General features: G+C 41.0%; 1 protein-coding gene across 1 annotated transcript in view; it reads left to right on the top strand.

The window, feature by feature from the left end:
* Positions 1 to 13,723, top strand: part of mthfd1l (methylenetetrahydrofolate dehydrogenase (NADP+ dependent) 1 like) — a 48,418-nt gene extending 34,695 nt beyond the window's left edge. The window contains exons 24-27 of the mRNA XM_083562598.1: positions 953 to 1,130; positions 4,140 to 4,247; positions 4,846 to 4,998; positions 13,060 to 13,723. Coding sequence (XP_083418724.1) covers positions 953 to 1,130; positions 4,140 to 4,247; positions 4,846 to 4,998; positions 13,060 to 13,149 — 529 coding nt within the window. The 3' untranslated portion in view covers positions 13,150 to 13,723. The remainder of the gene's footprint in view (positions 1 to 952; positions 1,131 to 4,139; positions 4,248 to 4,845; positions 4,999 to 13,059) is intronic.
* The last annotated feature ends 3,619 nt before the right edge of the window (positions 13,724 to 17,342 follow it).

Raw genomic sequence — 17,342 nt, 5'->3', positions numbered from 1 at the left:
CGTCATAAAATCGAATTCTTCATTAATAAGACGTGATAAAGAAAACTGCTTAAATTAAACTTTTACTGAACAACACAAGCCTCTCCAGTCAGTGTACTTCACCAGGTTTTGTTACCCGTGCCGACCTTTTTTTGTTTTTTCCGCACCGTCGGCTCTAGTCGGACTCCATCAGCTGTTTCTCGGCTCATTCTGCAGATTGAATCAGCCGCAGAACTCATTGGCAAGAAAGACAATCTGATTGGCTAATGAAAAACGGAAGATGCTTGTTGTCATTCTTGCTCTTTTCTTTGCAACTTAGCAGACATGATTGATCGATCGATGGATGGATGGATGGATGGATGGATGGATGGATTGATTTGATTGATTGATTGATTGGGATTAATGGAATAATGAATGGATGGATGAAGAGTTAGATAGATAGCTAGATGAATGAATGGGTAGATACCTAGATGGATCAATAGATAGAGAGATGGATAACAAAGGATGGACAGACAGATTGCTGGATGGATGGATGGACGGACGGACGGACGGACGGACGGACGGACAGACAGATAGATAGGGGATAATGGATGGATGGATGGATGGATGGATGGAAGTAAAGTTGATAGCTAGATAGATAAATGAATGGATGGATAGCTAGATCTATCAATAGATAGAGGGATGGATGGATGACAGAAATATGGACAGACAGATAGATAGCTATGACACTGGAGACTTCTTCAATAAAGGTCAAACAGACATCATTCAAAGAAAATCTTCACCAATTAGCTTATGTAAAGCGTCCTCGAGCCGTAGCTGTAGAAATTATAACATACAATCTGATAAAACGTGTTCATTAATACAAACGTGTGATTTGAAGCTACAGTACTGTCAGAGTTGCTCGAACGTTCCGACCAATCAGAATCCAGAATTTAGCTTTTACCTCACAGGTTTGTTTCTCTGTTTCCTGAAGGACCGACACGGAGCCCGAGATCGAGCTGGTGTGTCGTCTAGCCGAGGTCTCGGGGGCGTCTGCGGCCGTCCCGTGTCATCACTGGAGTCGGGGCGGACGTGGAGCCGTGGACCTGGCACATGCCGTGAAGGCCGCAGCAGCGCAGCAGAGCGATTTCCACTTCCTGTACAGCCTTCAGGTGAAGCATCAGTCCTCGAGTCTGCTCTGAAACACAGCATCAGCTGACACGCGGCTTTTCGCGGCCTTGCGAGATAAAACGCTGTGATATGTGACACGCCGACGCAAGGTTTAATTGTGTAGTACGTGTTAAATGGTCTCATCCCTGTCAAGGAGGGTCTTGAAATCTCTGCACTGTCAGCTCAGGACATGAGGACATGAGGGCGGGGCTTATGCAGCACATGTTCTCCCAAAGCAATGCTAGCTCTTGAGCTGTGTGAGATTCTTTTTAACAGTAAATAAAATAGCAAGACCAGGTTATGTTAAATAAATAAATAAAACCAGTAACCATAGACAGACAGACAGATTAAGTGATTGATTGATTTTGGGGAAAGTCTGGGTTTTTCTCCAGTTCCAGGTATATAAAAGGCTGACGATGCCTGAATGTGCTACATCGTGCTATTTTATTTAAATGATCTCAGTTTTGCTAGCAAGTCAGCTAACTTAACAAAACTTGGTTCGCTACAACAGTTAATGTTTGTTTTCTAATTAGAAGTGGGAGCTAGAAATGTAGCTAATAATAAATAAAAAAAAACTTAGCTGCACTGCTATTAATCATTTTATGTAGTCAAAGTCATTTGTATCCAAAAAAGCAAACGTTTGTCTCTGTAATTGCGTTTAGTTCTCCAAATTCTGCCTCTGCCTCAGTGCTGTGTTCAGGTTCCACACAATGGCTTCATGACAGTGATGAAGAGATCTCATTAAAAGAAATGTTTCACATCAGTCTGCTGCCAGTCCCAGAGTCACTTTACATTCCGCACACTGTACACTGAGGAAGCGACCTTCACAAGCATTCACGAGTAATTTGACATTCTGATTTTTCTCTCTCCTTCATTTCATAAAGTGGCTTCTAATTGATGAGTCCTACCACCATAACCACCAAATCACCCTGGTCATCACCTACCACCCTAACCCCCACCTACAACAATAACCACCATCTACCACCATAACCACCCACTCACCCTAACCTCCACCTTCCACCATACCCACCCACTCACCCTAACCCCCCATCTACCACCATAACCACCCACTCACCCTAACCTCCACCTACCACCATAACCACCCACTCACACTAACCCCTACCTACGACCATAACCTCCCACTCACCCAAACCCCCACCAACCACCATAACCACCCACTCACCCTATCCCTCACCTACCACCATAACCACCCACTCACCCTAACCCCCACCCACCACCATAACCACCCATTTACCCTAACCCCCACCTACCACCATAACCACCCACTCACCCTAACCCTCACTTACCACCATAACCACCCACCCACTCACCCTAACCTCCACCTACCACCATAACCACCCACCCACTCACCCTAACCTCCACCTACCATCATAACCACCCACTCACCCTAACCCCCACCTACCACCATAACCACCCACTCACCCTAACCCTCACCTACCACCATAACCACCCACTCACCCTAACCCTCACCTACCACAATAACCACCCACTCACCCTAACCTTTACCTACCACCATAACCACCCACTCACCCTAACCCCCACCTACCACCATAACCACCCACTCATCCTAACCCTCACCTACCACCGTAACCACCCACTCACCCTAACCCCCACCTACCACAATAACCACCCACTCACCCTAACACTCACCTACCACCATAACCACCCACTCACCCTAACCCCCACCTACCACCATAACCACCCACTCACCCTAACCCTCATCTACCACCATAACCACCCACTCACCCTAACCCCCACCTACCACAATAACCACCCACTCACCCTAACACTCACCTACCACTATAAACACTTACTCACCCTAACCCCCACCTACCACCATAACCACCCACTCACCCTAACCCTCACCTACCACAATAACCACCCACTCACCCTAACCCTCACCTACCACCATAACCACCCACTCACCCTAACCCTCACCTACCACCATAACCACCCACTCACCCTAACCCTCACCTACCACCATAACCACCCACTCACCCTAACCCTCACCTACCACCATAACCACCCACTCACCCTAACCCCCACCTACCACCATAACCACCCACTCACCCTAACCCTCACCTACCACAATAACCACCCACTCACCCTAACCACTCACCTACCACCATAACCACCAATCACCCTAACCTCCACCTACCACCATGACCACCCACCCACTCACCCTACCCTCCACCTACCATCATAACCACCCACTCACCCTAACCCCCACCTACCACCATAACCACCCCCTCACCCTAACCCCCACCTACCACCATAACCACCCACTCACCCTAACCACTCACCTACCACCATAACCACCCACTCACCCTAACCTCCACCTACCACCACCATAACCACCCGATCACCCTAACCCCCACCTACCACCATACCACCCACCCACTCACCCTAACCTCCACCTACCATCATAACCACCCACTCACCCTAACCCTCACCAACCACCATAACCACCCACTCACCCTAACCCTCACCAACCACCATAACCACCCACTCACCCTAACCTCCACCTACCACTATAACCACCCACTTACCCTAACCCTCACCTACCACCATAACCACCCACTCACCCTAACCCCCACCTACCACCATAACCACCCACTTACCCTAACCCCCACCTACCACCATAACCACCCACTCACCCTAACCTCCACCTACCACCATAACCACCCACTCACCCTAACCCTCACCAACCACCATAACCACCCACTCACCCTAACCCTCACCTACCTCCATAACCACCCACTCACCCTAACCCCCACCTACCACCATAACCACCCACTCACCCTAACCCTCACCTACCTCCATAACCCTCACCTAATGTGGAAATATAAACTGCTCACTGCTTATAGCATATTTATATATATTAGAACAAAATGGAACGTCTCGGAAAAACGTTATAAAGATTTGTTTTACGATCCGCCCCAAAGCCAGAAGTTCATCACTATTTCTAATAATCTTTGTTTTCCTCACAGGACCCCATTGTAGAGAAAATCCGCACTATCGCGCAGAAGGTTTACGGAGCCGACGACATCGAGTTATCATCAGAATCACAGGCCAAAATCGACTATTACACACGACAGGTGAAAAACATTCCCTAAAATATACACCGTATGGTCAAACATTTTGTGGACACCTGAAGTGCTTTTTGAACTTCCCATTCCACATTTAGTCCCTTCATTTGCTGTTATAATGAGCTTCACGCTTCTGGAAAGATGTTAGACGAGATCTTGCTGAGATTCATTCGAGCACAAGGGTGTCAGTAAAGTCAGGTACTGATGTAGGTGAGAAGGTGAGGAGACCTGAGGTGCAGTCAGTGTTCACATTCATCCTAAAGGTGTTCAATAGGAGATATATATATATATATATATATATATATATATATATATATATATATATATATATATATATATAGCAGAAGATCTTTCACTCCAACCCATGGAAAGCAGATGTTTCTCCTCGTTCAAGAGAAGGGACAATTTTATGTCACTGCATCCAAAGACGTCCTTCACAACCGTGTTATATAAACACAGGTGTCCCAATACTTTTGGTCCTATAGTGTAGCATCAAAGCAAAGCAATGTTTGTGTTTTTGTTTGATTTTATTCCCATTCAGCTCATTTCTATCTCTGATCCTCCACAAGCTGATGAGTGTCACTAAATGAATTGTGTTGATGTGCAGGGATTTGACACTTTACCCATCTGCATGGCCAAAACCCACCTGTCTCTCTCTCACATGCCTGAGAAAAAGGGCGTGCCCACCGGCTTCATCCTGCCCATCCGAGACGTCCGTGCCAGCATAGGGGCGGGGTTTATTTATCCACTGGTTGGAACAGTGAGTATCGATTTATATATCTGTACCTTCGTGTGTGTGTGTGTGTGTGTGTGTGTCTATACACTATATATATATATATATATATATATATATATATATATATATATATATATATATATATATATATATATATATATATATATTGTTCGAAATATAGCTGATTATCGGTTTATTGATTATCAAAAGCCAGAAATGTGTGTAATTTTCAAAATATATGCTGCGAAATCAGCCAATTATATCTTACGATTTTGAATATATTAAAAAAGGATCCATTAAAGTTCATCAGTTCATCTCAACTGCACAGTGTACTAATTTAATACGCACCTATCAGTCATATTCATTTACATAAATAACAAACAGATGAACTGACATCCAAAGATATAAAAAAAAAAAATCCAATATATTGATAAAAATCTCGGTTCATTATGTAATTTACATATTTAATTACTCTCAGTAGTCTATTCTCTTAATTTCATAACTTAAGTTATAAGTAGGAGTTTCTGTATACGTTTCTATCCAATCTAATTTCAGCCGTCACATCACGTGTCGCAGGTATAACGTGTTGCCGGGGTCACCGTAAGGCTTCAGAAATTCCACCGAGGCTCTTCACAGCGTTAAATACATGAGAATAAAACTTCCTTCGAGCAAACAGATTTCAAGCTGAAGTCACTGGGACCATCTAGAAGGTTCATGTCTGATCATGTCTGATGTTCTCATCCTTTGATGGGACGGTCAGGACGCGCATTAGTCAGACTCGCGAACCACTTCTGTAGCAATACTGCACACACTCAAATATATTTACGTGGACTTTGATTTGATGCTGGATCTGTGATGATCACAAATGTTGAGCTCATAAAACTAGGAGCTACTAACCATATAGACTGTATAAGACTGTAGAAAGAACATTACTTATAATCTTATACTCCAGTGCTCATGTTAGTTCTCACTCTCCAGTGTTCTGTACTGTTGAAAGATTTATGATCAAACTCTTGATGTCACCCAAATGAGGATGGGTTCCCCTTTTGAGTCTGGTTCCTCTCAAGGTTTCTTCCTCATTACATCTAAGGTAGTTTTTCCTGGTCACAGTCACCACGGCTGCTCATCAGGGATAAACACACACCAATTCACCTTAACTGTTGATTTCTGTAAAGCTGCTTTGAGACAATGTCTGTTGTGAAAAGCGCAATAGAAATAAACTTGACTTGAATTGAAGCAGATACACTTAAAAGGACATTTATAAGATGGATTTTTTAAGAAAAGCTGGACATCGTGAAAAAAAGGTCATCCAAACAGTTCCAAAATAGTCGTTCACCTTTTTCATGTTTCAGGTAATAATTCAGTTTTATTAAATCTGTTTTATTGAATTACATTTTTTCATGAAATCATTCTGGTTGATTTTCTGCTTCTGCATTCATTTTTAATGACTAATATATTTTTCCAGTCTATCATCTCTTTTTTTTTGGGCATGTTATGAGAGCCGTCTCACTCCTCCGTCTCTTTACTCGCTCACTAACCGAACTCTATTGTTATTGCCCTTGTTAATTGGTTCCAGGCTTCAGCGATGTTTTTTTTTTTCCCTCAGCGAATTTCCTGATTCTGTGTGTTTATTTGCTCTCAGATCGCAGAGATATCACCTGGCCTCAGAGCTCAGGTTCTGGCATTTTAATAAACTTTTATTAATCCATATTAAGGGTTCAGGAGACCAAGAGGATTGGCCAGATTTGTCAAAACAATCTCAGTGTACGCTTCCATTCCCCTGACCCTCGAGTGTGTACCTTTATAACAGGACTATATGTATAACATTGTCCTGAGGGGATGCGCCGGTTCCCTGCTGTATCCCCAGAACCCAACTGAAACGCCTCGGGCATCTCCGTCCCTCAACCTCAGACCTCGACATGACCTTCGTCTCTTTCATCCTCTTATTCCTCTTGTTCATGTTTTTTCCCTCACTTGTAAAATGTTTGAACATCTTGCTGGCATCTTCCCTATTTTCTCTTATACCGAGCTCTAATCTTCTGGGAAGATGTTCCACTAGGTTTTGTGGAGATTCATTCAGCCACAAGGGTGTTGGTGAAGTCAGGTACTGATGGTGATGAGGAGGCCTGGGGGGATGCAATCAGCGTTAACATCCATCCCACAGGTGTTCACTAGGATTTGAGTTCTACAGCAGGAGATCTTCCACTCCAACCCATTTCAAGCTTTAAAGATTTGGCTTTGTGCACCAGGCACATTGTCATGCTGGAGCAGGTTTGGGAAAAATTCATTCGATTGCGTCCAAGAACACAATTGTGTGCCTTCAGCTTTGTGCTTGCAGTTTGAGAAAGAAGAAGCACATATAGGTGAAAAGGTCAGGTGTCCAGATACTTTTGGAGCCGAGTGTAAAATCCCATTCGCTTCCCAGTGGGTTTTTTTTTATTTTGATGTCTTTGTTTTCATCCATTGGTCGTGTTTTTATGGCAGTAATCATGAGATAAGTGTTGTGTGCGCGCGTGTGTGTGTGTGTGTGTGTGTGTGTGTGTGTGTGTGTGTGTGTGTGTGTGTGTGTGTGTGTGCGCGATCGTATTGTCCAGTGTTTAGTGTTAATATAATAAAGTGTTGCACAGTGGACGTCTTTAATTTGATTTAAATGACTGGAAATGGAGCGGATCGACATCGGCTTTGTAAACATGCTCATTCAAAGAGAGAGAGAGATTTTAACTGTATTGTGTGCTTTAGAAGTTCAAAAAGTATAGCTGTGTGTGGCTCAGTATGCAATATAGTGTGTGTGTGTGTGGGTTATAGGAAGTAGATGATGTCACACCTCAGATATGTGAGGGAGGGTCGAGCCGCAGAACAATGAGCGACTCGAGGACTTCCGCTTCCATGCAGCTTTATTATCTCTGTACTCCAGAACAGATGTACTAAGACACGCCCAGGATCGCTAAAACGGTCACGTCAAAACACCACGTGTGAACTGGAGTAAAGGTTTACAGGGGTCTCGTGGAGTTAAACCCACCTGCTAACTGTTTCTCTTGTTCATAACAGTCGCAAAAAAGTACACGTTCATTGTTCATCCCAGAGCAGGTCAGTAGGATTTGGGTGCGGTGACTGGGCAGGTCGTTCCATGATAGATGACACTCCAGACGTCTCTCTAAATAACGTTTACGGAGTTCGTATTCGTCGCTTCACCTCATCGTCTTGTACGGTGAAGACGGTTCCAAAGAGCCGCAGACGGACGTGCATGGTGTTGAAGTACAGAATAGGAGACGTGTTGGTTCATTTCACTTTCCAGAATAAGTCTCCAAACTTCTCTGCTCCAAAACAACCCCAACACCATGTGTGAGTGTGGGGGTGAGGGAGTCTGATCACATCTTCTCTCCTGATCTCCGTCTTACAAGTTCTTCTGTTAGAGACAAAAAAGTCACACTTAATGGATGAATGGACAACCAATATACAGGTGCATCTCTTTAGATTATTATTAAAAAGTTGATTTATTTGAGTGATTCAATACAAAACGTGAAACTGGTTTATTATATAGATTCATCACATCACACACACACATACACACACACACACACACACACACACACACACACACACGCACACACACACACACACACACTGATAAATGTTAAGTGTTTGTTTTTTTTGTTTTTTTTATGATTTTGGCTCACATTTATCAAAAACCCACAAATTCTCAAAACATTAGAATACTTCATAAGACCAATCTAAAAAAATCTTGAGTGTTGGTCTTCTGGAAAGTGATGAGAGGTGATCAGTCTGTGGCATGAAGGGGATCAGTCTGTGGCATGAAGGGGATCAGTCTGTGGCATGAAGGGGATCAGTCTGTGGCATGGAGGGGATCAGTCTGTGGCATGAAGGGGATCAGTCTGTGGCATGGAGGGGATCAGTCTGTGGCATGGAGGGGATCAGTCTGTGGCATGGAGGGGATCAGTCTGTGGCATGGAGGTGATCAGACTGTGGCATGGAGGTGATCAGACTGTGGCATGGAGGTGATCAGACTGTGGCAATGCTGAGGTGGTATGGAAGCCCAGGTTTCTTTGACAGTGGCCTTCAGCTCTTCTACGTTGTTGGGTCTGGTGTCTCATATCTTCCTCTTTACAATACCTCAGAGATTCTCTATGGGGTTCGGGTCTGCTGAGTTTGTTCCAGTCAAGCACACCAACACCATGATCATTTAACTAACTTTTGGTGCTTTTGGCAGTGTGAGCAGAAAATCAGCATCTCTATAAAGCTGGTCAGCAGAGGAAAGCATGAAGTGCTCTAAAACGTCCTGGTAGACGTGTGCAGACCTTGGACTTGATCAATCACAGTGGAACAACACCAGCAGATCACATGACTCCCCAAACCACCACTGACTGTGCAAACTTTACACTGGACCTCAAGCAACTTGGATTCTGTTCCTCTCCTCTCTTCTTCTTCCAGACTCTATGACCCTGATTTCCAAATTAAATGCTAAATTTTCTTTCCTTCCATCTGAAAAGACGACTTTGGCCCACTGAGCAATAGTCCAGTCCTTTTTGTCCTTTGTCCAGGTAAGACACCTCTGTCGTTGTCTCTGGTTCAGCAGTCGACACGAGGAATGAGTCAGTTGCAGCCCATGGAGACGTCTGTGTGTGGAGGCTCTTGAAGCACTGACTCCAGCTGCAGTCCACTCTTTGTGAATCTCCCCAATTTCCTGAATGAGCTTCGTTTTACTTTTATCTACCACGTTTTCCTTCCATTCAAATTTCCATTAATGTGCTCGGATACAGCAGTCTGTGAACAGCAGCTTCTTTACCGATGACCTTTTGTGTCTCACCCTCCATGTGCAGGAGGTCAATGATTGTCTTCTGGACAACTGTCGAGTCAGCAGTCTTCCCCCATGATTGTGGAGCCTGAACCAGACTGAGACACCATTTAAAGGCTCAGGAAACCTTTGCGGGTGTTTGGATTTATTGATCTGATTAGAGTGAGACACCACGAGTCTCCAATATTCAACCTTTTCACAATATTCTCGTTTCCTGAGATACTGAATTTTGGGTTTTTATTAGCTGCGTGCCAAAATCATCAAAATTAATAGTAATAAACACTTGAAATTTATCAGTGTGTGTGGGATGAATCTATATAATATACCAGATTTTGTATTGAATTACTAAAATAAATGAACTTTTGAATGATATTTTATTTTAATGAGATGCACCTGTACATTTTTTATTACTTAGTTGTTTATTTTTTACATAATGAAGAACATTTTTTTTTGTTTATTTCGCAAATTGAGATGATTATAATCGTTTTAATTGAATCGCCCTGTAAATATGATGTACTACATCATATAGAAAATAGATGTTCTCCTAGATTAGATATATTCAGCCACAGCTGAGGTTGGTGAGGAGACGAGGCCTGGGGTTCAGTCAGCGTAAAAAATTCATGGTGGATCCAGAGAAGGCCATTCAAGATCTTCCACTCCATCCTATGTAAAGCGTATGTATAGTGTGTGTTGAATCTTCGTTTACAGTAATGATAAAACCCTGCAGGTTGTCTTGTATATCAATAAGCACCCAGAACTCCTCCATCCTGTCTTTCCAGCAATGCTTGAGTGCCAAGTGATTTATTATTTTAACATCATCGCCGTATTTATGGACCCTCACAATGGCCCATTGTCTTAGGGCAGTAAAAGAGAGTCTTCCGCACCTTTATGTCTTCCAGATCAGAGGTTACGAAGAGTTCCATCATTGTTTTTATTTTGTACTGTTCCAGTCAGGTTCGTTGTCTCTCCAACTGACTTGACATCCTGAGCCTTTGAACGCTTCTCGTCCAAGCTGTGCGGAGAAATCAGGTGTGAACATCAGGTGTCCCAATACCTTTGGTCCCAACACCTGTGTGTCTTCATGACTATTCGTTCATTTTAAACGAGTTTTCACGATTTGACTTGACCATGCAATTGATTTAGGGTCCAAATCTTGAAAATTATCGTTATAATAATTATGGGAGTCACGTGACCAAAAAAACCAAACGACTCGGTCCAGACGATATGAGAGGTGAAGCTACTCATTCTGTTTATCATGATGTGTCCATAGCTGCATTGTCATATCATCATTATTGAAACTAAAGATTGTGTATGTAGACGTGTCGGGAATCTGCTTAAGATCATTTCTGATCAAAGGAACTAAATGAACTAAAAGACTCAAAGAAAAGATTCGCTCGCTAAGTCTCTAAAACGATCTGATCTTCCCATCAGTAGTGTCTATAGCAGTGTCTCTTTCCTCATCCAAACTGTACAGCCTGAGTTTTCTTTCTTTCTTTTTTTATTTCTATTTAAAGTCATGTCCTGGATAAACGGTGGATGCGCAATATCTCCTGACAGGAAATTGGTCATTGACCCAACCCTACCCTTCTCCGAGCTCGTTTACGCTAATAACCCTGTAATCTCTCGCCATGTCATTAGGAACCAGAGATAATCCTTTGAAGATAATTCCATCCTGGGTTTCTGTTTAAAATGCCATTTCTGTCCTGTCCTTCTGGAACACTACAGTGAAAGAAAGAATGAATCAGGGTTCTCTGGATACTTCTTTTGGGGTTGATCTAATAGCCAATTAGCAAAATCAGCAAATCTAATCTAATTTTCCAGGTTGTTAAATGATTAGCCGGATCAGACTTGTTTTTTATGAGGGACGTTTATGTAGAGCTGGTGTTTGTCCTATTTCTTGCTTCTGGGCCCTTGAGGAAGTTTCTGTTCCTGAGCAAGTTTCTGCTCCTCAGATCTTGTTTAAGCTTCTGCTCCTGGGCACTTGAGGCTCTGGGTTTGTTGAGCAGGCATCTGCTCCACCGCTCTTTAGCAAACTTGTGCTCCTGGACCTTTAATCAAGCTTTTGCTCCTTGGGCCTTGAACAAGCTTCTGCTTCTGGGCTTCTGAGTAAGCTTTTTCTCCTGGGCTCTTGAGTGAGCTTCTTCTCCTGGGCATTTGAGCAAAGCCATTGATCTTCAACTGCTCAGTTGAATAAATAATTGAATTAGCTCAGGGTAATGGTGCATCTACCAAAGACCAAATGCTCTACTTTTTAGCATGTGGTATCATCCAGGTTTGGTTGATCTTTGTGTCTAACACTAGCACTGCTTCTCAGTGAGTACGGGGTTTTCTGAAGGAGGCTCGCTTGGTAGACCCGTGATAGACACACACATTAAAATCTTCTCTTTCTGATTTAATCCAAATTCAATTTCGGTCTTTTCTGTCCCTCTGTTGCGCATTTTGAGAAGTCAGTTGATTCTAATTTGCAGTTTTCTGACCTTTTGTTCTGACCGCGTTGAAAAATTATACAATGAACCTGATTGTCATTACTAAATATATATTCTATTTAATTCAATTTTATTTGTACAGCGCTTTTTACAATAAACATCGTCTCAAAGCAGCTTCACAAAGATAAAGCGGTAATAATTTTATGTAAAAGAATGTGTACGTTTATTGCCTATAAGTTCCTTATCATTTATTTGTCCCTGATGATTGAGCCAGTGGCGACTGTGGCAAGGAAAAGCTCCCTGAGATGGTACAAGGACGAAACCTTGAGAGGAACCAGACTGGAAAGGGAACCCGTCCTCATCTGGATGGCATCTGGGTGCAGCCCCACTGTTTAGGTGTTCAGGTGCCTAAATGCAGAACTGTTCATGCAACATGTGATCCTGAGCCCCTGTAGTAGATGTTGATATTAATGACAGTCCGAAACAGTCGTCAAAGTTCTTGAGTTGAGCAATGGCTCAATGGATCTTCAGCCTGTAGATGTGAAACCATCCCCAGCTGCACAGAGTGGTCTCAATTGAGAAGAACTTTATCCAGAGGCAGATCTGAAGAGAAGAAAGGACAGGAACACTGGTCACTGGAAGCTCAAGGGGATGTTAGAGAGAAGAGAGAGAAAGATCGTACAGCATTCTCATTGTTGAACTTTTTAAGTGGGTGGAAGAAAGATCTTAGATTCAACATAGTTCCATCACTGTTGAGAAACTTTTGCTCATTTTGTGTGTAACATGACATGATAACGTGTGTGTGAACTCTAAATTCTCTCTGATCTTCTGCTTTGTGTCCTGCAGATGAGCACCATGCCAGGTCTTCCTACACGACCCTGTTTTTATGACATCGATCTCGATCCTGTAACTGAGGAGATCTCTGGGCTCTTTTAACCATTACACACACACACACACACACACACACACACACACACACACACACACACACACACACACTCAACAGGTAAGATGTACAGCTAATACACTTCAGATGTCATTTCCAAATCATTCTTCTGGTTTAAATATCAGCTTCCCAGTCTCTTCTCATTCCTCATGGAGCCGTATCAGGCCTTCAGAGATATAACAGAGGACCAACTGTTCCTTCAGATGATACCTACATACATTATATACAAAACTCATTTATATACCCTTTAGAATCTTTCTTTTTATAATCATAATTATTATTTTTATTATTATTATATTTGGGTTTTGTGGTTTAAACCTGCAAAGTGTTTTTATGTATTTTGTGACAATTCAACTTCCTGTCTGAATGTGAAACTGTTTGATCTTTTATTTAAATTTTTTTTAAATCCAGCACTTACATGTGCTTCTTTATAATTCTGATCTACACTACAGCCTTGAACTCTGAGCTCGTCACGTAACCACTCACATCACGTCCCAACGTGCCTCGACGTTCACGCTTCCGTTTGTGTGTTTTGACATAAACTTTGAATTATCAGTTTTTTGAGTTGGTTTGGTTTTCGAGTGTTTTGAGTTGGCGACATACACAATCGTACACATGGCAATGTGCTGGTGCAGGACATACAATTATATATATTATACATGACTAGATAGATAGACACAGACAGACAGACAGACAGACAGACAGATGGATAGATGGTTGGCTAAGAATTAAAGAAGAGAATGAAAAAAGAAAATCGGAGGGAAAATATTGAATAAGGACATTTAAAGACGTACATTTCCGAAAGAATCACGATTAAATACGTTAAAAAATATATATTTTTTTTAATGTGGATAAAGATTTCATAATATTTAAATTTAAATATTACAATTTTGTATATTAAATATTTCGTATTAATATTTAATTAAATATAAAATTAGAGTAAAAATAGGAAAGAATATTGGAAAAAAAATACAAAATAAAAATAGAAAAAAAAAAACCCAACAAAAAAAGCAATCAGAATTAAAAATATACACCAAAAGATAATTAAATAAAATAAAATGATTGGAAAATAGAGAGAAAAGAAAATGAAACGTTAAATTAGAATAAAAATAGAAATGGATTAGAAAATAATGTCCGTTTCTCTAAAATAGAAGTGAAATTTACATATGTCAGCAGAATTGTACTGCAGAATTCAGAAACAGTGACTGACATCTCGTCATATAGTTTTATTATTATTATTATTATTATTATTATTATTATTATTATTATGTAGAAGGAAAAAAACTGCCCCAAAATATTGGGACACCTGACAACTGCTGTTCACTTCCACATCCTGAAGCACCTCACAGCTCGTCCTGGATCTCCTGCATAAACTGCAGATTGACTGACAGCAGCATCGAAAAGAAACGTGAGGACATGTGAAGACGGCCTTTTTTTCTAGAGTTGAGTGAGAAGTCGACGTTGTGACTGAGAAGGTGACCAGAAGAACAGCTCTTCAACTCCCAGCAAAACGTATAGTTTCCACAAAGCACAGAACCCACATTCTGAGCTTCCTGGTGTGCAGCCAGAGAGCCATATTTGACAAGTTTGTGGAAACCTGACCAGCAGGGTTGAAAAATCATCTGGTTAGATGTTTCACTAGATTTTGTGGAGATTCATTCAGACAAAAAGGTGTTAGTAAAGTCAGAAGAACCAGAAGGAGCAGGTTTGGTCCAGGTGGACAGTCCAGGCCTATTGGTATTGAGGAGAAGTTCATTTCCAGTGCTTCACATACACACACTCCTACACACACTCCTACACAAATATGCTTCGATACGCCTGCATGCCGTACCAGGTGTATGGAGGAGCAGCCAGAATTCACACGACCTCCAGGTTACAATCCAGACCCTGAATCAATATTTATCATAATGTTCTTCATGCTCGGTGAGTGGTTTTGTGTTTTTTTTGTCAGAAGCCTGGCTAGATGCCTTCAGCGTGAACCACAGAGGAAAGAAAAAGGTGGTGAAAAAGATTTAGTTTTTGTGCTAAATTACTATTCCATTGAACATCACACACAATCTGATTTGTCCATCAGTAACCTGGTGAGCACTGACGTCTCCATACACGTGGGGATTGTTCCACAGTTCGATTTTCCAGGAAAGCCATGCCGTGTGGTGTGTGTGTGTCCTTTTAAATTCCAGGCATGTCGGATATACCCGAAGCCGTAAAGATCTGAACACACAGTCAGGTGTACGGTCAGTGCTTCTACACCACAGCATGTCCAAAACACTTTTAAGAATAATGAGGTGTGAGATCATTCAGGGTTCCTGGTGATTAAAAGTCATGCTCTGGAGCCAGTGAAGGATTAAGGTGGAGAATGTGAGGTTCAGTTCTGCCAAAGAACCTGTGAGAAGAAAATCCCTGAACCCTGATTAAACTGGAGCCTGCCTCAGGGTCCGTCACTCCAGAGAGAAACACACCAATCATTCATGCACATATGCAGCAAAAAAGAAAAACAGCACACTGGGAGGGAGGGAGGAATAAGATAATAGATAACAGATAAAAGAAAGAAAGAAAGAAAGAAAGAAAGAAAGAAAGAAAGAAAGAAAGAAAGAAAGAAAGAAAGAAAGAAAACAGAGATGAAAGAAAGAAAGAAAGAAAGAAAGAAAGAAAGAAAGAAAGAAAGAAAGAAAGAAAGAAAAAGAAACAGATGAAAGAATAAAGAAAGGAAGAAAGAAAGAAAGAAAGAGATAAAAGAAAGAAACAGATGAAAGAAAGAAAGAAAGAAAGAAAGAAAGAAAGAAAGAAAGAAAGAAAGAAAGAAAACAGAGATGAAAGAAAGAAAGAAAGAAAGAACGAAAGCAGAGAGATGAAAGAAAGAAAGAAAGAAAGAAAGAAAGAAAGAAAGAAAGAAAGAAAGAAAGAAAGAAAGAAAACAGAGAGATGAAAGAAAGAAAGAAAGAACGAAAGCAGAGAGATGAAAGAAAGAAAGAAAGAAAGAAAGAAAGAAAGAAAGAAAGAAAGAAAGAAAGAAACAGATGAAAGAAAGAAACAGATGAAAGAAAGAAAGAAAGAAAGAAAGAAAGAAAGAAAGAAAGAAAGAAAGGAAGAAAGAAAACAGAGAGATGAAAGAAAGAAAGAAAGAAAGAAAGAAAGAAAGAAAGAAAGAAAGAAAGAAAGAAAATTGAGAGATGAAAGAAAGAAAGAAAGAAAGAAAGAAAGAAAACAGAGAGATGAAAGAAAGAAAGAAAGAAAGAAAGAAAGAAAGAAAGAAAGAAAGAAAGAAAGAAAGAAAGAAAGAAAGAAAACAGAGAGATGAAATAAAGAAAGAAAGAAAGAAAGAAAGAAAGAAAGAAAGAAAGAAAGCAGAGAGATGAAAGAAAGAAAGAAAGAAAACAGATAAAAGAAAGAAAGAAAACAGATCAAAGAAAGAAAGAAGGAAAGAAAGAATGAAAAAAAGAAAGACAATGTTTTAGATCATCAAGAAAGAAAGAAAGAAAGAAAGAAGAGACGAAAGAAAAGAAACAGATGAAAGAAAGAAAGAAACAGATGAATGAAAGAAAGAAAGAAAGAAAGAAAGAAAGAAAGAAAGAAAGAAAGAAAGAAAGAAAGAAAGAAAGAAAGAAAGAAAGAAAGCAGAGAGATGAAAGAAAGAAAGAAAGAAAGAAAGAAAGAAAGAAAGAAAGAAAGCAGAGAGATGAAAGAAAGAAAGAAAGAAAGAAAGAAAGAAAGAAAGAAAGAAAGAAAGAAAGAAAGAAAGAAAGAAAGAAAGAAAGCAGAGAGATGAAAGAAAGAAAGAAAGAAAGAAAGAAAGAAAGAAAGAAAGAAAGAAAGAAAGAAAGAAAGAAAGAAAGAAAGAAAGAAAACAGATAAAAGAAAGAAAGAATGAAAGAAAGAATGTTTTAGATCATCAAACTAATTTAAATATGAGTAAAAGATAACACCAGTGACCCACAACATGCAGTTTTTAAATGAAGGTTTTTATTATTGAGGGAAAACTAAATCCAAACCTACATGGCCCTGTGTGAAAAAGTGTTTGCCCCCCTGTTAAAACTGTGGTTTATCACACCTGAGTTGAATTTATCTCGCCACACCCAGACCTGATTTCTGCCACACCTGTTCACCAGCAATACATCTCTTAAATACGACCTGCCTGACAAACTGCAGTAGACCAAAAAATCCTCAAAAGATAGACATCATGCTG

The sequence above is a fragment of the Silurus aristotelis genome (assembly GCF_946808225.1).
Source record: "Silurus aristotelis genome assembly, chromosome: 15".
Taxonomy (NCBI): Eukaryota; Metazoa; Chordata; class Actinopteri; order Siluriformes; family Siluridae; genus Silurus; species Silurus aristotelis.
This window is presented reverse-complemented; position numbering and strand designations above follow the sequence as displayed.